Source organism: Protobothrops mucrosquamatus, unplaced genomic scaffold (genome assembly GCF_001527695.2).
Source record: "Protobothrops mucrosquamatus isolate PMUCROS unplaced genomic scaffold, P.Mucros_1.0 scaffold_28, whole genome shotgun sequence".
Taxonomy (NCBI): Eukaryota; Metazoa; Chordata; class Lepidosauria; order Squamata; family Viperidae; genus Protobothrops; species Protobothrops mucrosquamatus.
Window position 1 is genome coordinate 30134 of NW_015386104.1, and position 18719 is coordinate 48852.

An 18719-nucleotide genomic window follows, 5' to 3' on the forward strand; every position below is an offset into this window, starting at 1 on the left:
CGCGCGCGAGAGACACGCGTTGCTCCCCTCCGGCGCACGTGTGAACGCGACCAGCCACTCAAGGCGTCGGGATGGGAAGCGGGGAGGTTATTTTAGGCCAGCAGCGGGAACCCCGGTCGTCTTCATCCCCGGGGAGGGGGTGTCCAAAGCCCCCTCCTCCGCGAATTGCAAACACTAGTCGAAGGGGGGGGTCGTCCCACGGGGACCCTCGGGGTCCAACACCCCCCCCGGAGGTGGAGCCCGGCTGACCCGCCTGCCTGCAGCGGAAGGCGTAGCTTTCCCACGTGCTGCAAATCCCGTTTCCGGGAGAAACACGTGTCCTGCCTGCCATGCAAGAAGCGGGCGGCTGGAAGTGGCGGGGCGGCTTGGTGGGCTTGGCGGCGGCGGCGGCGGCGGGGGTCGCCTACGGCCTTTACCGGGCGACTTCCAGGCGGAGCGGCGGAGGAGACTCCCCCGGGTCGGGGGGCTTGGAAGGGCGGCCGGACGACCCCGCTGGAGGGGGAGAAGCCTCGGGGGCTCCCGGGCTGCCCAGCCCCGACCTTTGGGGTCCTTCGGGGGGCGTCCCGCAAGGTCAGATCCCAGCCACCTCCTTTTGCTCCTTTCCCCCCCTTTCACACGCCCAAAGGACACGTGTTATGCCTTTTGCTGGGTTCCCCGTGGGAGCTGTACGGATAGTCCTCGACTTGCGGCTACGATTGAGCCCAGTGTTTCTGCTGCTAAATGAGATGTTGCTCACCTGCCTTTTGCCCCGTTTTGCGACCTTTCTTGCCCGCCGTTGTTAAGTGAATCGCTGCCCTGGTTAAATTAGCACAGGAGTCTTCCAACTCGGCCCTTTTATGACTCGTGGACTTCAACTCCCAGAATTCCTCAGGCAGGCACGCCTGCCTGAGGAATTCTGGGAGTTGAAGTCCACGAGTCATAAAAGGGCCGAGTTGGAAGACCCCTGAGTTAGGAAGACGGTTGTTAAGTGAATCAGTCTTTCCACGCTGACTTTGCTTGTCGGAGGGTTGCTGAAGGAGATCACGTGACACCCCCCCCCCAAAAAAGGCACTGCAACCGTCATAAATGTGAACCGGTTGCCAACTCTCAGCGGTCGTTAAGGGTGAAAAGAACGGTCATAAGTCACTTTTTTTTCCAGGGTCCTGGTAACTTCAAATGGTCACTAAACGATTACCTGTAAACCTAAAACAGGGATCTTCAAACTTGGCCTTTTTATGACTGGTGGACTTCAACTCCCAGAATTCCTCAGCCAGTGTGCCTGGCTGAGGAATTCTGGGAGTTGAAGTCCACAAGTCATCAAAGGGCCAAGTTTGAAGACCCCTTGACTTGTGGACTTCAACTCCCAGAATTCCTCAGCCAGTATGGCTCAGCTTGGAAACCTCCCTTTCCCCTCAGTGTGCCTGGCTGAGGAATTCTGGGAGTTGAAGTCCACAAGTCATCAAAGGGCCAAGTTTGAAGACCCCTTGACTTGTGGACTTCAACTCCCAGAATTCCTCAGCCAGTATGGCTCAGCTTGGAAACCTCCCTTTCCCCTCAGTGTGCCTGGCTGAGGAATTCTGGGAGTTGAAGTCCACAAGTCATCAAAGGGCTAAGTTTGAAGACCCCTTGACTTGTGGACTTCAACTCCCAGAATTCCTCAGCCAGTATGGCTCAGCTTGGAAACCTCCCTTTCCCCTCAGCGTAGCTGGCTCAGGAATTCTGGGAGTTGAAGTCCACACGTCATGTAGGGGCCGTCAAGTTTGACGTCTCCTGATCTAAAGTATGGCTTGCAATTATATTACTAAATTACTGTTACTAAATTGACAAGTGCAGTGACTCCCTTAACAACTACGGCAGGGAAGGTCGTAAAATGGGACCAAAACCTCACTTAACGACGGTCTCGCTTAGCAACGGAAATTTGGGGCTCAATTGCGGTCGTAAGTTGGGGATGACCTCTATTTCTGCAGAAAAATGATATAGGTGTAATCTTTATTTTCTAATCTTAGAGGGCACCGAGCTTTCAATATCACCCCACGGCGTTCTTGAGCCACATCAGATTAAGAGTCTTCTTCATCTACTGGAGTCTACAGAAGACATTTTGCTTCAAGAACAGATCTTGGTTACTCTGAGCAACAGCGCAGCCTTCTCTGTCAATCAAGTAAGTGTTATTTTTTGTTTTCATTCCACAAGAGAAAAAGAAGTGAATGCTGTAATACAGGGTGACTTTGAAGACTTGTGGACTTCAACTCCCAGAATGCCTCAGCTGGCAGGGGTTTCCCAACATGGCGACTTTGAAGACTTGTGGACTTCAACTCCCAGAATGCCTCAGCCGGCAGGGGTCTCCCAACATGGCGACTTTGAAGACTTGTGGACTTCAACTCCCAGAATNCAACTCCCAGAATTCCTCAGCCAGTGTGCCTGGCTGAGGAATTCTGGGAGTTGAAGTCCACAAGTCATCAAAGGGCCAAGTTTGAAGACCCCTTGACTTGTGGACTTCAACTCCCAGAATTCCTCAGCCAGTATGGCTCAGCTTGGAAACCTCCCTTTCCCCTCAGTGTGCCTGGCTGAGGAATTCTGGGAGTTGAAGTTCACAAGTCATGTAGGGGCCAAGTTTGACGTCTCGTGATCTAAAGTATGGCTTGCAATTATATTACTAAATTACTGTTACTAAATTGACAAGTGCAGTGACTCCCTTAACAACTACGGCAGGGAAGGTCGTAAAATGGGACCAAAACCTCACTTAACGACGGTCTCGCTTAGCAACAGAAATTTGGGGTTCAATTGCGGTCGTAAGTTGGGGATGACCTCTATTTCTGCAGAAAAATGATATAGGTGTAATCTTTATTTTCTAATCTTAGAGGGCACCGAGCTTTCAATATCACCCCCCGGCGTTCTTGAGCCACATCAGATTAAGAGTCTTCTTCGTCTACTGGAGTCTACAGACGACATTTTGCTTCAAGAACAGATCTTGGTTACCCTGAGCAACAGCGCAGCCTTCTCTGTCAATCAAGTAAGTGTTGTTTTTGGTTTTCATTCCACAAGAGAAAAAGAAGTGAATGCTGTAATACAAGGTGACTTTGAAGACTTGTGGACTTCAACTCCCAGAATTCCTCAGCCAGCAGGGGTCTCCAAACATGGTGACTTTGAAGACTCGTGGACTTCAACTCCCAGAATGCCTCAGCCAGCAGGGGTCTCCCAACATGGTGACTTTGAAGACTCGTGGACTTCAACTCCCAGAATTCCTCAGCCGGCAGGGGTCTCCAAACATGGCGACTTTGAAGACTCGTGGACTTCAACTCCCAGAATCCTCAGCCGGCAGGGGTCTCCAAACATGGCGACTTTGAAGACTCATGGACTTCAACTCCCAGAATTCCTCAGCCGGCAGGGGTCTCCCAACATGGCGACTTTGAAGACTTGTGGACTTCAACTCCCAGAATTCCTCAGCCGGCAGGGGTCTCCCAACATGGCGACTTTGAAGACTTGTGGACTTCAACTCCCAGAATGCCTCAGCCGGCAGGGGTCTCCAAACATGGCGACTTTGAAGACTCGTGGACTTCAACTCCCAGAATTCCTCAGCCGGCAGGGGTCTCCCAACATGGCGACTTTGAAGACTTGTGGACTTCAACTCCCAGAATGCCTCATTCAGGCTGGCTTATTTCAAAATGTTCATATGATCAAAATGATCATGAAGTAAAGCTTAATACAGGATTTGGATTTATATAGATGAAATGTTATTGATGATTGTTTTGATTGATTCAACTTTATTGAAAAATACATTAATTTGAATATAATATATATATTTGAGGGAATAGAGAGGGAGTTTTTAATGATTTAATCTGAATTACATATGTATGATTTTGCTTTTAGACAATTGATTACCCTGTCACCACGTTGTTTCTCAAGCACTTGTTTGTAAAAAGAAAAAAAACAATAAAACTTGTTGGTTTTTTTTTAAAAAAAAGATCGTGTGATCATATCATCAAAATGATCGTGTGATCAAATGATCGTGTCATCATGTTTTCCCTCCTTTGCATTATTAACCTTTAAACTTTATTTTTCAAATAACCCAGCTGTTAAGAACAGTCACTTTTATAAATCACAGAGAAGTGTAGTGGACGTGAGCCAGTTCCCATCCTTTAAATGAGGTTTTTTTTTTGAACTTTAGGAATTAAGATGGTTTTATACGATATTTTTCTATGTATTTAATTTGTAGGATATCATTCGGAATCTAGGTGGCCTGTCTCTGATTGGAAAAATGCTTTCAGTTCCCACCACCAATGTTAAACAGAAGGCACTTAATGCACTGAATAATCTGAGTATGAATACTAAAAATCAAGAGGAACTAAAGGTAAGCTTAAAATAACACCGCATAAGGAAAATGCATAAGAACAAAGTTTCTAAAGTACTTAATGCAGTGGGATTACTGTGTGATATTGATCAGTTGAATATTATTTAGCATAGTCATTTTTTAAAAAATAAATTATAAACCCCCTTTCCGTTTACAACACTTAGGAGACTTATTATGGGAGTTAAAAGAGTTATCCTCAGGGCACGGTGACCTCAAAAAGGTGCGTGTGAATGAAGGCAAGACAAGAAACAATGGATGGAAACTAATCAAGAAGAGAAGCAATATGTAATTAAGGAGAAACTTCCTAACTGTGAGGACAATTAGCCAGTGGAACAGCTGGCCACCAGAAGTTGTGGGTGCTCCAACATTGGAGGTTTTAAAGAAGAGACTAGACAACCATTTGTCTGAAATGGTACAGGGTCTCCTTCCTGAGCAGGGGGTTGGACTAGAAGACCTCCAAGGTCCCTTCCATAACTCTTGATATTCTGTATAAGGTTCTCATCTTGCACTTTTCTGATCAATTTTATCAGGCTTTTAGCTGACTGAAATACAGATGAGGTTTTATGGGTGGTGATTAACTGAGTCATATTTCTTTACCCTCCTTAAATAGAGGGATGATTAAAGTGAAACCCCAGTCATTAGGTATGCAAGCTGATGGTTATTAATGTAAAGTTAAGAATAAACGTAACAAATATCAAAATACGAAAACAATTTTAAAACCACCGGCGATAGCCAAAATGTCAGCAAGATAAAAAATAGGCGTTTGTGAGGACCGGTTGCTGGCATGCCGCAGCCCGGTACCGGTCCACGGACAGGGATTGGGGACCCCTGTTCTACGCTCTGGCCGACCTCCGTGGCTTTGTGGTAATATATTGGTAAACCTATTTCTGTGTGTGTGTTCTATCCCTTAGATCTATATTACCAAGGTGTGCGAGGAAGTGGACACATCTCCTGTAAATTCTGAATTGCAGCTAGCCGCCCTTCGGTTCTTAACCAACATTTCCGTGACAAACGACTATCATTACAGGATGACCAGCTTCATACCCAGTTTTCTGACGTTGCTGTTTGAAGGAAATGAAAGGACTCAGGTATAACGGTCAGCTGTTTTATCGTTAAAAAGAAGAAGGAAATCTTTCATAAATAATAATAAACCCTTTATTATCAAAGTATAACATGTATACAGTGAAATTGGCTGAGCCTCCCTCTGTGCCCCTCCTCACCACAAACTCACGGTGTGAGTTTCAGGGTCATGCTTGAAATTACTCTGGAAACTAAATACAGGTAGTCCTCGACTTAACGGCCACAATTCAGCCCCAGATTTCCGTCGCTAAGCAAGACGTGTGTTAAGTGAGCTTTGCCCCATTTTACGAATTTTCTTGCGCTCGCGAAGTGAATTTGCTGCGGTTGTTTAAGTTAGTAACCCGGTTGTTAAGTGAATCTGACTTCCCCCGCTGACTTTGCTTGTCAGAAGGTCACAAAAGTGGATCACGTGACACACACACACCCCGGGACACTGCGACCGTCGTAAATGTGAGTCGGTTGCCGAGCGGCTGAATTTTTATTTTTTTTAAAATTTATTGATTTTTCAGTTTTAGATTTAAATATCTGAAAAACAACCTGGCGGCTGGGTTGGTTGATAATTCAATAACATACAAATTTCTTTAGTACAGATCACAAACTATTACATTGAATATTTCCTCTCTTTCCCCCTTGGGATTTACTGTCTCACATTTGAATTAATAGAATTCTTATTATATCCATTTAATACAAATAGCTTTCTTACATTTATCGATAATTTTTTAGTTTATACCTATCTTATAGTCATTTTAACATTCAATCTTTTTAGACAGTCAATGTCCTGGTAAGTTTTTTCCCCAATACTTTAATACTTCCAGGGAGTATTAAATGTTGAAATAAGAGAAATTTCGGTTATTAAATTTAAGATATTTGGAAATTACCGGAAAATAAGAATATTCTATTGTATTGTTAACCAGCTGATGTAAGATCCAGGGATGAATTGTGATAAAGGGAACTGGGGTTATTTAAAATTTGGAAACTTATTAAACGTTAAATTTAAGTATTTATGGGAAACTAAAAATTGGGAAAACATACGAGCGGCTGAATTGTGACTACGGGAATGCTGCAACGGTTGTCGGTGTGAAAAATGGCTGTAACTCGCTTTTTTCCGTGCCGTTGTAACTTTGGATGGTCACTAAATGAACTGTTGTAAGTCAAGAACTACCTGTAGTAAGACTGCAAATGAAATCACATTGATCTACAGCCAAAATAGGGACATCAGATGTTTTCCATTATAATTCTTAATAGCCTTGGCAATCAAAGCTAATGATAAGGATTATGGGAATTGCACTATAATATTTCTGGTATGCCTGTTTCTTTTCCACCACATGGAATAAGTGTTAAAAATGACAACGGAGTGTAACTATTTGACCTTTCCAAACTTAAATACAATCTTAGTCCAATATATTGGTAAGTCGTTTAAATTGGTAAGTCGTTTAAACCTGAAGACAGGAGATCTTTGACTTTAGTCTCAAAAATTTTTCTTGCTGAGCAAGGCAGCGGTTAAGGGAATTTTGCTCCGTTTTACAACTTTTTTTGCCGCCGTTGTGATGCGAATCGCAACAGTTGTTAAATTGCACCACAAACTTCCTAAACACGAGTCGGTCGCCAAGCGGCTGAATTTTGATCAGGTGACCGTCAGGTCGTAAGTGTGAAAAACGGTCGTGTCGCTTTTTTCTAGCCCTGTTGTAACTTTGACTGGTCGCTAAAATGGATCATTGTTAAGTTGAGGACTATCTGTGCCCATTCGTTCGATGCCGTCCAGGCCAGCCGTGTTCTAAACTATCTATTCCCTTTAAATCTTAGCTGTCAATCAAAGGTGCTTCTGTCTCCTATTAATTTGATAGGCAAATCAGAGAGTTTCCTTATCAATGTTACAGGTTCAAGTCCTAAAAGTGCTCGTGAACCTATCGGCCAACCCAGCTATGGCAGAACCTCTGCTTAATTCACAGGTAAAGCTATTTTTATCCTTTGCTTCCTTCTTCTTTGACTTCCCCCCCCTCACTCATTTATTTATTTTATTTCTTACTAGCTGTACCCGGCCACGCGTTGCCTTGGCTCGGTCTGGTTAAATGGAAAAGAAATATGTAATAGGTTTAATTTCACAATGCTAGCGTGTGTTGCTTTTATGTCCAACAGATGGCGCTGTTTTTCAAACAAAAGCATGTTTTTACCTGTCACAGGTGTGACATCTATATAATAGTAGGTATATAAAAACACGCGCATATTCGAATGCAACCTTGTGTCAAAATTTCAAAGCAATCGGTGAAGAACTTTCGGAGATTTAAGATTTTGAACAAACGAACATTTACATTTTTATTTATATAGATGCTATGAATTCCTGCTGATTTTGAAGGAAAACGCTTGGCCCTACATGGCCAAGCCATTGAAACCTATATGCACCAATAATAATAATAATAACAACAACAACAACGTTGGAAGGAACCTTGGAGGTCATCTAGTCCAACCCCCTGCTCAGGCAGGAAACCCTATACCTATACCATTATTGTTGTAAGCTTTAGTTACAAGCGCTTGTCTGTTTTAAGGGCATTATAACTTTAGGAGTAACAGTAGCACTTAGACTTACATACCACTTCACAGTGCTTTACAATCCTCTCTAAGGGGTTTACAGAGTCAGCATCTTCTCCCCCAACGCTCTGGGTCCTCATTTTACTGACCTTGGAAGGACAGAAGGCTGAGTCAAGCTTCAGCCGGCCAGGATCGAACTCCTGGCAGTGGGCAGAGTCAGCCTACAATACTGCATTCTCTGTATTCTATATTCTGCAATCCAGAGATTTTATTTTTTTTTGAGGTATAATGAATAAACCGATGCATTTCCAGGAATTATGCTCCCTGGTGCGACTCAACGTATAATTGTCTATGAAGCCATTGGGATCGTTCAAAGCAGTGCTAGGCTGCATTAACAGAGGGATAGAATCAAGATCACGTGAAGTGTTAATACCACTTTACAAGGCCTCGGTAAGGCCACACTTGGAATACGGCATCCAGTTTTGGTCACCACGGTGTAAAAAAGATGCTGAGACTCTAGAAAGAGTACAGAGAAGAACAACAAAGATGATTAGGGGACTGGAGGCTAAAGCATATAAGGAATGGCTGCTGGAATTGGGGATGTCTAGTCTAACGAAGAGAAGGACGAGGGGGGACATGATAGCCGTGTTCTAGTATCTCAGGGGCTGCCCCAAAGAAGAGGGAGTCAAGCTATTCTCCAAAGCCCCTGAAGGCAGGACAAGAAGCAACGGATGGAAACTCATCAAGGAGAGAAGCAACCTAGAACTAAGGAGAAACTTCCTGACAGTGAGAACAATTAACCAGTGGAACAACCTGCCTCCAGAAGGGGTGAATGCTCCAACACTGGAAGTCTTTAAGAAGAGACTGGACAGCCATTTGTCTGAAATAGTATAGGGTTACTTGCCTGAGCAGGGGGTTAAACTAGATGACCTCCAAGGTCCCTTCCAACTTTATTATTATTATTATTATTATTATTATTATTATTATTATTATTTATTTATTTATTATTTATTTATTTATTTATTATTTATTATTATCTACTCAGCGTGAACTTTGTTAAATCAATACATTCGGGCGAATAAATAAATTCACACTCTTTCTTTAAACTTAAATTTAAAACGAACGTGAATTACAATTTTTTCCCCCCATGTCTTTCCAGGCACCTCTTCTCTTATCTCTGTTTGACAGCTGCATAAACAAAGACATTTTGCTCAGGGTCCTTGCATTTTCCACCAACCTGACCAGGTCCATGAAAAATGACAAGGGCTGTGCTATCCAGAATCGGTACAATGAAGATTCCATTTTTTCTACTCTCTCCGGCAATTCTCTGTATACTCAGAAGCTGGCGTCCCTGCTACATCATTACGATGCAGAAGTCAAAGAACAAGTTGCAAAGCTAATAACGCAGCAGCGCTGAACTCAAGAGGTCAGCCTCAATTATTCCATCTCCAAAATCCTGAACAGCATAAAAAGTATATAAATGACGGCCTCCCATAGCTATTTTATCGACCTGTGTAAAGTTTCCTCATTTCTAACGGGGGAACTGTATCCATCCTGGACATTTCCTTCAGCATCTAATGATACTGCCCTCATCTCTGGAAGTAAAAAATAATAATAACAATAAAAAAGTCCGTGAAGGATCAGTACATGGACCCTGAAATAATCTGGAATTTCAAGACAACCTTTGTGATCTTGAGCTGCGAGTCTTATCCATCTAAGCCAGGTGTCTCCAATCTTGGCCACTTGGAAGACTTGTGGACTTCGACTCCCAGAATTCCTCAGCCAGTCGTACTGCTTTGGGAATTCTGGGAGTTGAAGTCCACGAGTCTTCCAATTTGCCAAATCTGGAGAACCCTGATCTAAGCTGTCATAGTCACTTCTGGGCAGGGCCCAGGGGTGGCACATATAACACTACTGTTGCATGTGCTTCATTGGTCACCGCTTTGCTTCTGGGTCCAATTCAGGGTCTTGACTTAAAGTCCTACATGACACGGGTCCAAGCAACCACAACCTGCCTTCCGAAGTTGTGGGTGCTTCATCGCTGGAGGCTTTTAAGAAGAAACCGGACAGCCATTTGTCTTGAGATGATATGAAGTCTCCTTGCTTGAGTAGGGGACTGGACTAGAAGACCTTCAAGGTCCCTTCCAGTTCTGTTATTCTGTGTTCTGTATCTGAGGAGCCAATTGGTCTAGCCCAGGGGTAGGCAACCATGGCTCTTTTATGACTCGTGGACTTCGACTCCCAGAATTCCTCAGCCAGCATGGCTCAGCTTGGAAACCTCTCCCTTTCCCCTCAGCGTGGCTGGCTCAGGAATTCTGGGAGTTGAAGTCCACGAGTCATAAAAGAGCCAAGGTTACCTAGTCTAGCCTGTCCAACTTGCTTCACCAGAAGGGGCTTCCTTCAGACCTCATCCCCTAAGGAATTCCGGCAGGTGGGTTCAAGGAGAAGATCCCGGGACCCTGCGACCGTCATAAATAGGAGCCAGTTGCCAAACATCCAAATTTTGATCACGTGACTCTGGGGGATGCTGCAACTGGTGTGAAATGTCAAAGTAATGATCTAACACATAACCAGCTTATGCAAGATGTAATGATGGGAATGACTCAGCAGGGTCTGTGTCCCTTTAAGAGCCTTTTTATAAAAGAGAAGGCTCTGCTGATGTATTCTCTTCTGTTTCCTGCTGTAACTGTGGTTTGTTGGATCCTGCTGTATTAACACGTGTATGTATATTGTTCCCGGTGTATGATATTGTAGATAGTGTAAGATAAACCACCATTTAATATGGACCACTGTTGACTGTGTTTACTCTTGGGTTATCTCAGCGCAATAAGACTGCACGCTCTGACATGAAATACTGTCAGAAGTTACCTCTTTTCAGCGTCGTTATAACTTTGAACCGTCACTAAACGAACTGCTGTGAAGTTGAGCTCTATCTGCAGCGGTTTCTGATTTAGATTTTCCCTACAGCAACCACACTCTTGGGCTGAAAAACAAACAAACCAGGATTGGGATAAACTGGCCCTGCCATTTTTCATCCCCAGTGGAGGATTCGAACTCGGAACTCCGTTTTTAATCCAACACCTTAAGACCTATCTCAAACAATCTGTTGGGTTAATAATGACAACATGTTAAGAACGTTCTGGGGGCAAGAATTTATTGTCAAAGTAGCAGGTTCACACACAAGCCCGTTTGCTCATATTTTTTAACGCCGAACTAATTCATCCATCAGTGATTTCAGTTTGGTAAGGAACCCACACGTGTTATTTTCACGTCGTGTTGTTAAAATTACTGGTTTTTGGACTTCACAGTTGCCGTAAGGAAAGAAGCACCAACAAAATGAGCTGGAGTAAAGACTTTGGAGAAACCAAAAAATGCTTTTGTCACATCTGCCAATCGTATTCTCAAACGACGGAAATCTTTGGGTGAGGATAACAAGCAATTAAGCAGCGACAGCGCAATGCAAACACACGTTTGGGCCAGCAGCACAAATAAATACCAGGCATTTTTCACGTCAGAACTCTCGAAAAGGCACGTTTCAGTGGATAACTTCAAAAAACAAAGCTTCCATGTTTGCAAGTAAAGGTGTGCAAGCATTCAGTAAAAGATCTGGATTTCCCTTAAACAGCAACTATGTTGGGAGACTCATTCCAAAGCCTACAATTCAACAACTCTGAAGGCATCAGGCGCAACCTCTGGGCGAGAACTTTGCTCAACGGTATTTGGGGCGTACGTGAAACTTCTAAAATATTGTCATGTTAGTATTCATATTTTTTTTAAAAAAACCAGCCACGCTGTAAGAATGTACGTTCAAAGAAACGAACATGGCTAAATTGGCAATCCTAAACGCCCTCCAGCCTGCTTTAATGTTGGCTTTGTGGCTGGATAAACAAGCGTACAAAACGATGGATCGGAGTGAAGTCTTTGAATCATCATCACAGCTAACCCAAAATTCAGATTTCAGCAGGCCGGGAAATGTTTCCGATTCGTGTATAAATCCAGCACCCAGTTCTAAATACAAAGGTGTCATTTTGGGTAGCCTTAAATTTTTATCCCAATAGCTTCACTCACCTCTCTTTTGTTCCCCTCTTGATTAGTTAATGAGTGGGAGATACCTGCGCCAGGTAAGTCTCATCAGCATTGATCTGCACACAGTCAGTTTGCATATTAATGGCCGGGTTAAAATTTACATTCCATCTTTTTGCATGCAACCAAGCCCTGTCAAGGATTGAACACATGCTGTTAAGAGTTTCTGGATGGGAATAAATTCTCAGCAGTTCTTTTGTACCTTTTCCAGGGCAAATGATTACAATTGTACAAAGGTTAACTTCCCTGTTTACTTAAAACTTATTTGTAGCCCAGTTAATGCTCTCCACAGTTAATTCGTTCATCAAAAATCATGTTACAAAGTCGATAATGCAAGATTTTAAAAGTGGTTAGAATTAAACACGCCGGAGATCATCAAAAGCCTATCTAATTTTTGTTTTACAAAAAATATTCACTCTTACTTTTTTTTTTCCCCGCCCCCAGTTACGGTTAATAAGAATTTTTTTTTTTCTGCTTCTATTCAAATCCGTCATCGTTAATATTTAAATCTCGCGACTCTCCATGGTTCAGAACAAAGAAATCTTCCGTTTGCAATCCATATCTTTCAAGAGCTTCTTTCAGTTTAACAGGTGGCTCTAAGTAGTACTGCGAAGAAAAACAGGAAATGCCAGATTAGACATAAATTAAGTTCTCAACATTAAGAAAACCAAGATCACGGCATCCGGCCCTCTCAATTCCTGGCAAATAGATGGGGAAGAAATGGAGGCCGTGACAGATTTTATCTTCCTGGGCTCCAAGATGGGGACTGCAGCCAAGAAATTAGAAGACGCTTGCTCCCGGGGAGGAAAGCTATGGCAAATCTAGACAGCATACTAAAAAGCAGAGACATCACCCTGCCAACAAAAGTATATATAGTCAAGGCCATGGTTTTCCCAGTTGCAATGTATGGCTGTGAAAGTTGGACCATAAGAAAGGCTGAGCGCCAAAGAATGGAGGCCTTTGAACTCTGGTGCTGGAGAAGACTCCTGCGAGTCCCCTGGACTGCAAGGCGATCCAACCGGTCAGTCCTAGAGGAGATCAACCCCGACTGCTCTTTAGAAGGCCAGATCCTGAAGTTGAAACTCAAGGACTTTGGCCACCTAAAGAGAAGGAAGGACTCCCTGGAGAAGAGCCTGATGCTGGGAAAGATGGAGGGCAAGAGAAGAAGGAAACGACAGAGAATGAGGTGGCTGGAGGGAGTCACTGAAGCAGGAGGCGTGAGCTTAAATGGACTCCAGAAGATGGCAGAGGACAGGAAGGCCTGGAGGAACATTGTCCATGGGGTCGCAATGGGTCAGACACGACTTTACAATTAACAATAAAATTCTGTGTGGAATATAGTAACTATGTACTCGAAATCAAATTAAATGTCTATGGAGATTCTCAGTCATCCAGGTCAAGGTTTTCCCAAAGGTGCTTTTTTCACAAGGCAACTGGACTTTCTTGTGTTTCTTTTGAAGACGTTTCGCTTCTCATCCAAGAAGCTTCTTCAGTTCTGTCGTAAGGTCTGTCAGAAATCAGAACTGCACAAACCAAGTTCAACCTTGCTTACCTATATTGATGATCTGGCAAGCACTGATACGGATAGAGAACACCTTAGAATATAGAAGATCATCAGAGCTGGAAGGGACCTTGGAGGTCTTCTAGTCCAACCCCTGCTCAAGCAGGAGACCCTATGCCAGGGGTAGGCAACCTTGGCCCTTTTATGACTCGTGGACTTCAACTCCCAGAATTCCTGAGCCAGCCACGCTGAGGGGAAAGGGAGAGGTTTCCAAGCTGAGCCATGCTGGCTCAGGAATTCTGGGAGTTGAAGTCCATGAGTCATGAAGGGGCCATAGTTCCCCATTCTGGCTGAGGAATTCTGGGAGTTGAAGTCCACGAGTCTTAAAGTTGCCAAGGTTGAGGAGCCCTGATATAGGGCAGGGGTGGGGAACCTTGGTTCTTTTATGACTCGTGGACTTCAACTCCCAGAATTCCTGAGCCAGCCATGCTGAGGGGAAAGGGAGAGATTTCCAAGCTGAGCCACGCTGGCTCAGGAATTCTGGGAGTTGAAGTCCACGAGTCATAAAAGAGCCAAGGTTGCCTACCCCTGCCCTATACTATTTCAGACAAACGTGTTCTTGATACATCGCATAATATCAGTCAGAAAATGTCCATACTCTAGTCATCTAGAAAGTTAGCACTGTAGATTGTATTATTGCTGAATTTGTCACGACCTTGGTGGTCTAGAGCAGGGGTCCCCAACCCCTGGTCTGTGGACCGGTACCGGGCCACAGCACGCCAGCAACCGGTCCGCACAAACAAGCAAAGCCCCATCCGTGGGATGCACGCAGCACATAAAAGCACGTACTCTCCGGTCCACGGAAAAACCTTTCTCCACAGAACCGGTCCCTGGTGCCCAAAAGATTGGGGACCTCTGATCTAGAGACTTAATTTTAGTACCTACTCATTTACCTAAAATGAATGATCAAACCAACTCAACAGAATTAAAAATGGCTTGCATCCACAAACCAATGAATGCAGTGACTCAGTCTTAAAATGACAACGCAGCACATTTCAAGACTTGTTGATCCGACAACTGTGTCAGCATCATTTTTTTAAAATATGTTTTATTTATTTTTTTTACATATCACCATCAATATTTGGTAAACAGAGTGTTGTCTGGGTTTGTATTTACCAATAATCAATGTTAGTTTCTATAGTTCTATATTCCACACAATAGCTTTCCTTAATTTTCGTTTCTCCCAATAATATTCTCTTTTATCAACCTTAAATTAGCACACTTCTTGATAGTTTTAGAAGATAACGATTAAATATCTACGAATATCCTCCACCTCATCACTAAGCTTCTTTTCTAATTAATCATCTAGGTCAGCTTATCATACATCCTGTTTTTAGAGTTCTCATTTAAATTTATTTTCCCCTCAATATTCAAGTTTTACCTGTTAACATTTTCTTAAAGTTAATTACACTTATACATTGAAGTCTTTTTCCTCCTACGAATCATCCCAACACTTACATTTCTGTTTCATTTTACCCGAAATGGCTCATTTCCATTATATTTTTTGCCATGTGACCATTTTTTAAAATATTACGGTCAGCCGCCTTGCATTCTAAATCCTTTTTTTTTTTCTGGAAGCAGTTCAAAAAGAGGAAAGGGCGCAAACATCCACGATGGGACAAACTAAGGAGATTATCTTTGCGAGTAATGTTCAAATGGGGGGGGCACGATGGCTCAGTGGTTAAAGACACTGAGCTTGTCAGCTGGAAAGCTGATGTTGAGGTTTGAGACCCCAGCGCCATGGGATGGGGTGAGCTCCCGTCCCTTGCTCCAGCTCCTGGTCACCCAGCCGTTTGAAAGCATGCAAACGCGAGTAGATAAATAGGTACCACTTTGGTGGGAAGTAGATAAATAGGCAGGGCTTTTTTTCAGCCGGAACGCGGCGGAACCGCGTTCCGGCACCTTTTTCCGGGCCGGCCGCACCGGAAATAGCCCCTCCCGCACCGGAAATAGCCCCTCCCAAATTTTACTTGCATTCCTGTTCTCTAAAGGGGCGGTCCTAGGGTTTGATGAGGGCGTGGCCAGGTTTGAGTTCCGCCACCTTTTCNTTGTATCAATAAAGGTCCTGGTTATTTGCGCCTGATGTTAATCTCCTGCTCTTCTACACTGGCACTGATAGATAGTCCTCAATTACATCTATTCTTTAATAAATGTCTGTGGAGATTCTCAGTCCTCCAGGTAAGTCCTGGTTGTCCCAAAGGTGCTTTTTCAGGAGGCAACTGGACTTTCTTGTTTTTCTTTGAAGACGTTTTGCTTCTCATCCCAGAAGCTTCTTCAGCTCTGGCTGGACGGTGGGGAATGGAAGGATTTATACTCCTTGCAGACAGCTGGTCATTTGCATCCTTTTAGAGGGTCGTTGAGGCCACTTGGAGACTCACCTGTGTCCTGAAGGTCACCTGAGTGGTGCAAATGGGTGTGGAGCCTTCTTGGCTGCAGGACACAGGGCAGAAAACATCCTGTAGCCAAGGTTTCAGAGCCTCAGGTGACTCTGAGGACACAGGCAAACCTCCAAGTGGCCTCAACGACCCTCTAAAAGAATGCAAATGACCAGCAATCTGCAAGGAATATAAATCCGGTCAGAGCTGAAGAAGCTTCTGGGATGAGAAGCGAAACATCTTCAAAGAAAAACAAGGAAGTCCAGTTGCCTGCTGGGACATTCTTTAGCAAGCGTTCGAAGTTACAACGACACTGAAAAAAAGTGCCTTATGACCACTTTTTTCACACTTATGACCACTGCAGCGTCCCCATGATCATAATTTGGGTGCTTAGCAATTGGCGGCTATTTATGGCGGCGGCAGCATCCCGGCGTCATGTGATGATCACGTTTGACTTTCCCAGCCGGTTTCCAACACGCAAAATCAATGGGGGGGGGGGGGGAGGGGAAGCCAGATTCGCTGAACAACCACACAACTGTGCAATTCACTTAACAACTCTGGCAAAAAAGGTCCTAAAACGGGGCACGGCTCATTGAACATCTGTCCGGGCTTAGCCAGGGAAATCCGTTGTGGGTCACTGAGGACCACCTGCCTCTACAAAACATCAGTAGGCTTATCGTTTGCCCTCCGTGCCTTACGCCAAGGCTTTTCAACCAGTGGTACGGGTACCACCTGTGGTACCTTGGCACCTGGCAGGTGGTAGGCGACCATCCTAGAAAAGTGGTAGCGGGGGAGGGGAATGAGCTGAACCGGTGGCAGCACCGCACAAGCCTGAGCGAGAGATGGCTGGAGCTGCAGGGCTGTCAGGGCTCAGCGGAAGCGCCAGGATCAGCTCCAGTCTCAAGCTGGAGCTCAGCGCTGATCCTGGCGCTTCTGCTGAGCCCAGAAGTGCCGATCAGCTGGAATGTTGCAGCCTCTCCAGGGTCTTCTGATTTACATTCAGATGCTTGGCAACTGATTCATATTTATGACGGTCACAGTGTCCCAGGGTCATGTGAAGTGACCAAAACCTGCTGCAACCACCCAGCAGATGGGGGGGAATAAAAACCAAACACCCCCCCCACCGCACCCCTGCTGCCAATCCTCAACAGAAAAGCTCACAACAATGGAAACCTCGGACAGGAGGAAGAGCGCCACTGGGTGGGCAGACAGGTGTCTTGCTCGGCTGTGGCTTGGGGGGCACTTTTTTCAGTGCCACTGTAACTTCGAACAGTCACTAAGCGAACTGTTGTAAGTCGAGGACTACCTGTATTTCATCAATTTTTTTCCTTTTTGGGGGGGGGTCATCAAGTTTTTGATACCTTGCTAGGCGACTGGTGGTACTTGGATGTTGCCATATCCTGAAAGTGGTACAATGGGTGAAAAGGTTGAAAAGCCCTGCCTTACGCTCTCCCACCTTGGTTCGTAGGCGCCGATGGGAATCGCTGCCAAATCGAACGGCCCGAACCGTTTCCCAATTTCCTCGAAGGCGACGCAATAACCGGTGTCTCCGGCGAAAAAGAACCGGTTCCAGGGACCCAGAACAGACCAGCTCCCCCAGAGAACTTTGTTTTCATCTCTGGCAGTCCTTCTGCACCAGTGTTGAGCGGGCGTGAAAACAAAGGTGACGGCGTCGTGGCCCGGAATGCAATTTTCTCCCCACCAGTCCAGTTCGATGACATTCTCGCAGCCACAACTCTGCATCCAGTCCAACAGGCCCAGCGGCACGAACCATCTGAGTTCACTGCCAAAGCGTGCGTTCAAACCCAGGACGGTGGAGTAATCCAGGTGGTCGTAATGGTTATGGCTGATCAAAACGGCGTCTATTTTGGGCAGTTGGTCGATGGTGCACGGAGGACCCCGGAAACGTTTAGAGCCCATAAACTGCACCGGGGAAGCCCGTTGGCTGAAGATGGGATCAGTAAGAAAGGTCACGTCATCCATTTCGACCATCACCGAGGCGTGTCCGAGCCACGTGACTCGCAAACCACTTCCGGTCTTCCCGAACCGTTCAGGGTTTTGGACAAAATAAGGGGTTAACACCGGAAGGTGCATGTCAAGGACCTAGCAAGGGAAAAAAGAGAAAAGGCAACGTCAGAAAACAGGTCCTATTTACAAACGACAACTATTGTACATCTTCAATCAATCAATCAGAATAAAGCTGGAAGGGACCTTGGGGGTCTTCTAGTCCAACCCCCTGCTCAAGCAGGAGATGCTATAACATTTCAGATAGGGGGTTATCCAGTCTTTTCTTAAAATCTTCCAGCGATGGGGCAGCCACAACTTCTGGTGGCAAGCAGTTCCACTGGTTGATTGTCCTCACTGTCAGGGAGTTTCTCCTTAGTTCCAGGTTGCTTCTCTCCTTGATTAGTTTCCATCCATTGTTTCTTGTTTCTTGGAAAATAAGTTGACCCCCCTCGTCTTTGTAGCAGCCCCTCAAATACCGCAATACTCTTAATCCTTTAATAGCTTTACTCTGCCTTGGTACAGTATTAGCTCAGCTGCAGAAGTGTGTCAGTGTACACCTACAACAACCCAGCTTGAGTGTAAGGCCAGCAGCAGATGCTCCAAAGCTGGGACCATTAACAAACTGATCACAAAAACAATCATTTGCAGGAAATGGGCAGATTGCCACGTTTATGTGTACCAACAAAACTCCGTGGAAAAACATCTGATTTAATTTAGGACACAAAGGAAGGAAAAAAGACAAGCAACCGGGGGGGGGGGG

The 18719-nt window shown here is 44.8% G+C and overlaps 3 protein-coding genes across 3 annotated transcripts in view; 1 reads left to right on the top strand and 2 right to left on the bottom strand.

The window, feature by feature from the left end:
* Positions 1 to 329: 329 nt before the first annotated feature.
* On the top strand, positions 330 to 9528 carry ARMC10 (armadillo repeat containing 10). The gene is made up of 6 exons (XM_029282962.1): positions 330 to 570; positions 1986 to 2137; positions 4193 to 4327; positions 5239 to 5415; positions 7285 to 7369; positions 9103 to 9528. The coding sequence occupies exons 1-6, from the start codon at positions 330 to 332 to the stop codon at positions 9348 to 9350; spliced, it is 1038 nt and encodes a 345-aa protein (XP_029138795.1). The 3' UTR covers positions 9351 to 9528.
* Positions 9529 to 12449: 2921 nt separating this feature from the next.
* LOC107303276 (N-acyl-phosphatidylethanolamine-hydrolyzing phospholipase D) overlaps positions 12450 to 18719 on the bottom strand; it is an 18116-nt gene continuing 11846 nt past the window's right edge. Inside the window, exon 3 of the mRNA XM_015832495.1 lies at positions 12450 to 12622. Coding sequence (XP_015687981.1) covers positions 12494 to 12622 — 129 coding nt within the window. The 3' untranslated portion in view covers positions 12450 to 12493. The remainder of the gene's footprint in view (positions 12623 to 18719) is intronic.
* LOC107303260 (N-acyl-phosphatidylethanolamine-hydrolyzing phospholipase D-like) overlaps positions 16056 to 18719 on the bottom strand; it is a 9787-nt gene continuing 7123 nt past the window's right edge. Inside the window, exons 3-4 of the mRNA XM_015832470.2 lie at positions 17409 to 18055; positions 16056 to 16065 (exon numbers count right to left, since the gene is read on the bottom strand). Of these exons, the coding sequence (XP_015687956.2) occupies positions 16056 to 16065; positions 17409 to 18055 (657 nt within the window). The remainder of the gene's footprint in view (positions 16066 to 17408; positions 18056 to 18719) is intronic.

Bases quoted from the DNA above. Each gene is read 5' to 3' on its own strand.
- ARMC10 (XM_029282962.1), top strand. From the start codon at position 330: ATGCAAGAAGCGGGCGGCTGGAAGTGGCGGGGCGGCTTGGTGGGCTTG. The intron at 571-1,985 runs GTCAGATCCCAG...TTCTAATCTTAG, and splicing joins TTCGGGGGGCGTCCCGCAAG to AGGGCACCGAGCTTTCAATA. The intron at 2,138-4,192 runs GTAAGTGTTATT...TTTAATTTGTAG, and splicing joins CAGCCTTCTCTGTCAATCAA to GATATCATTCGGAATCTAGG.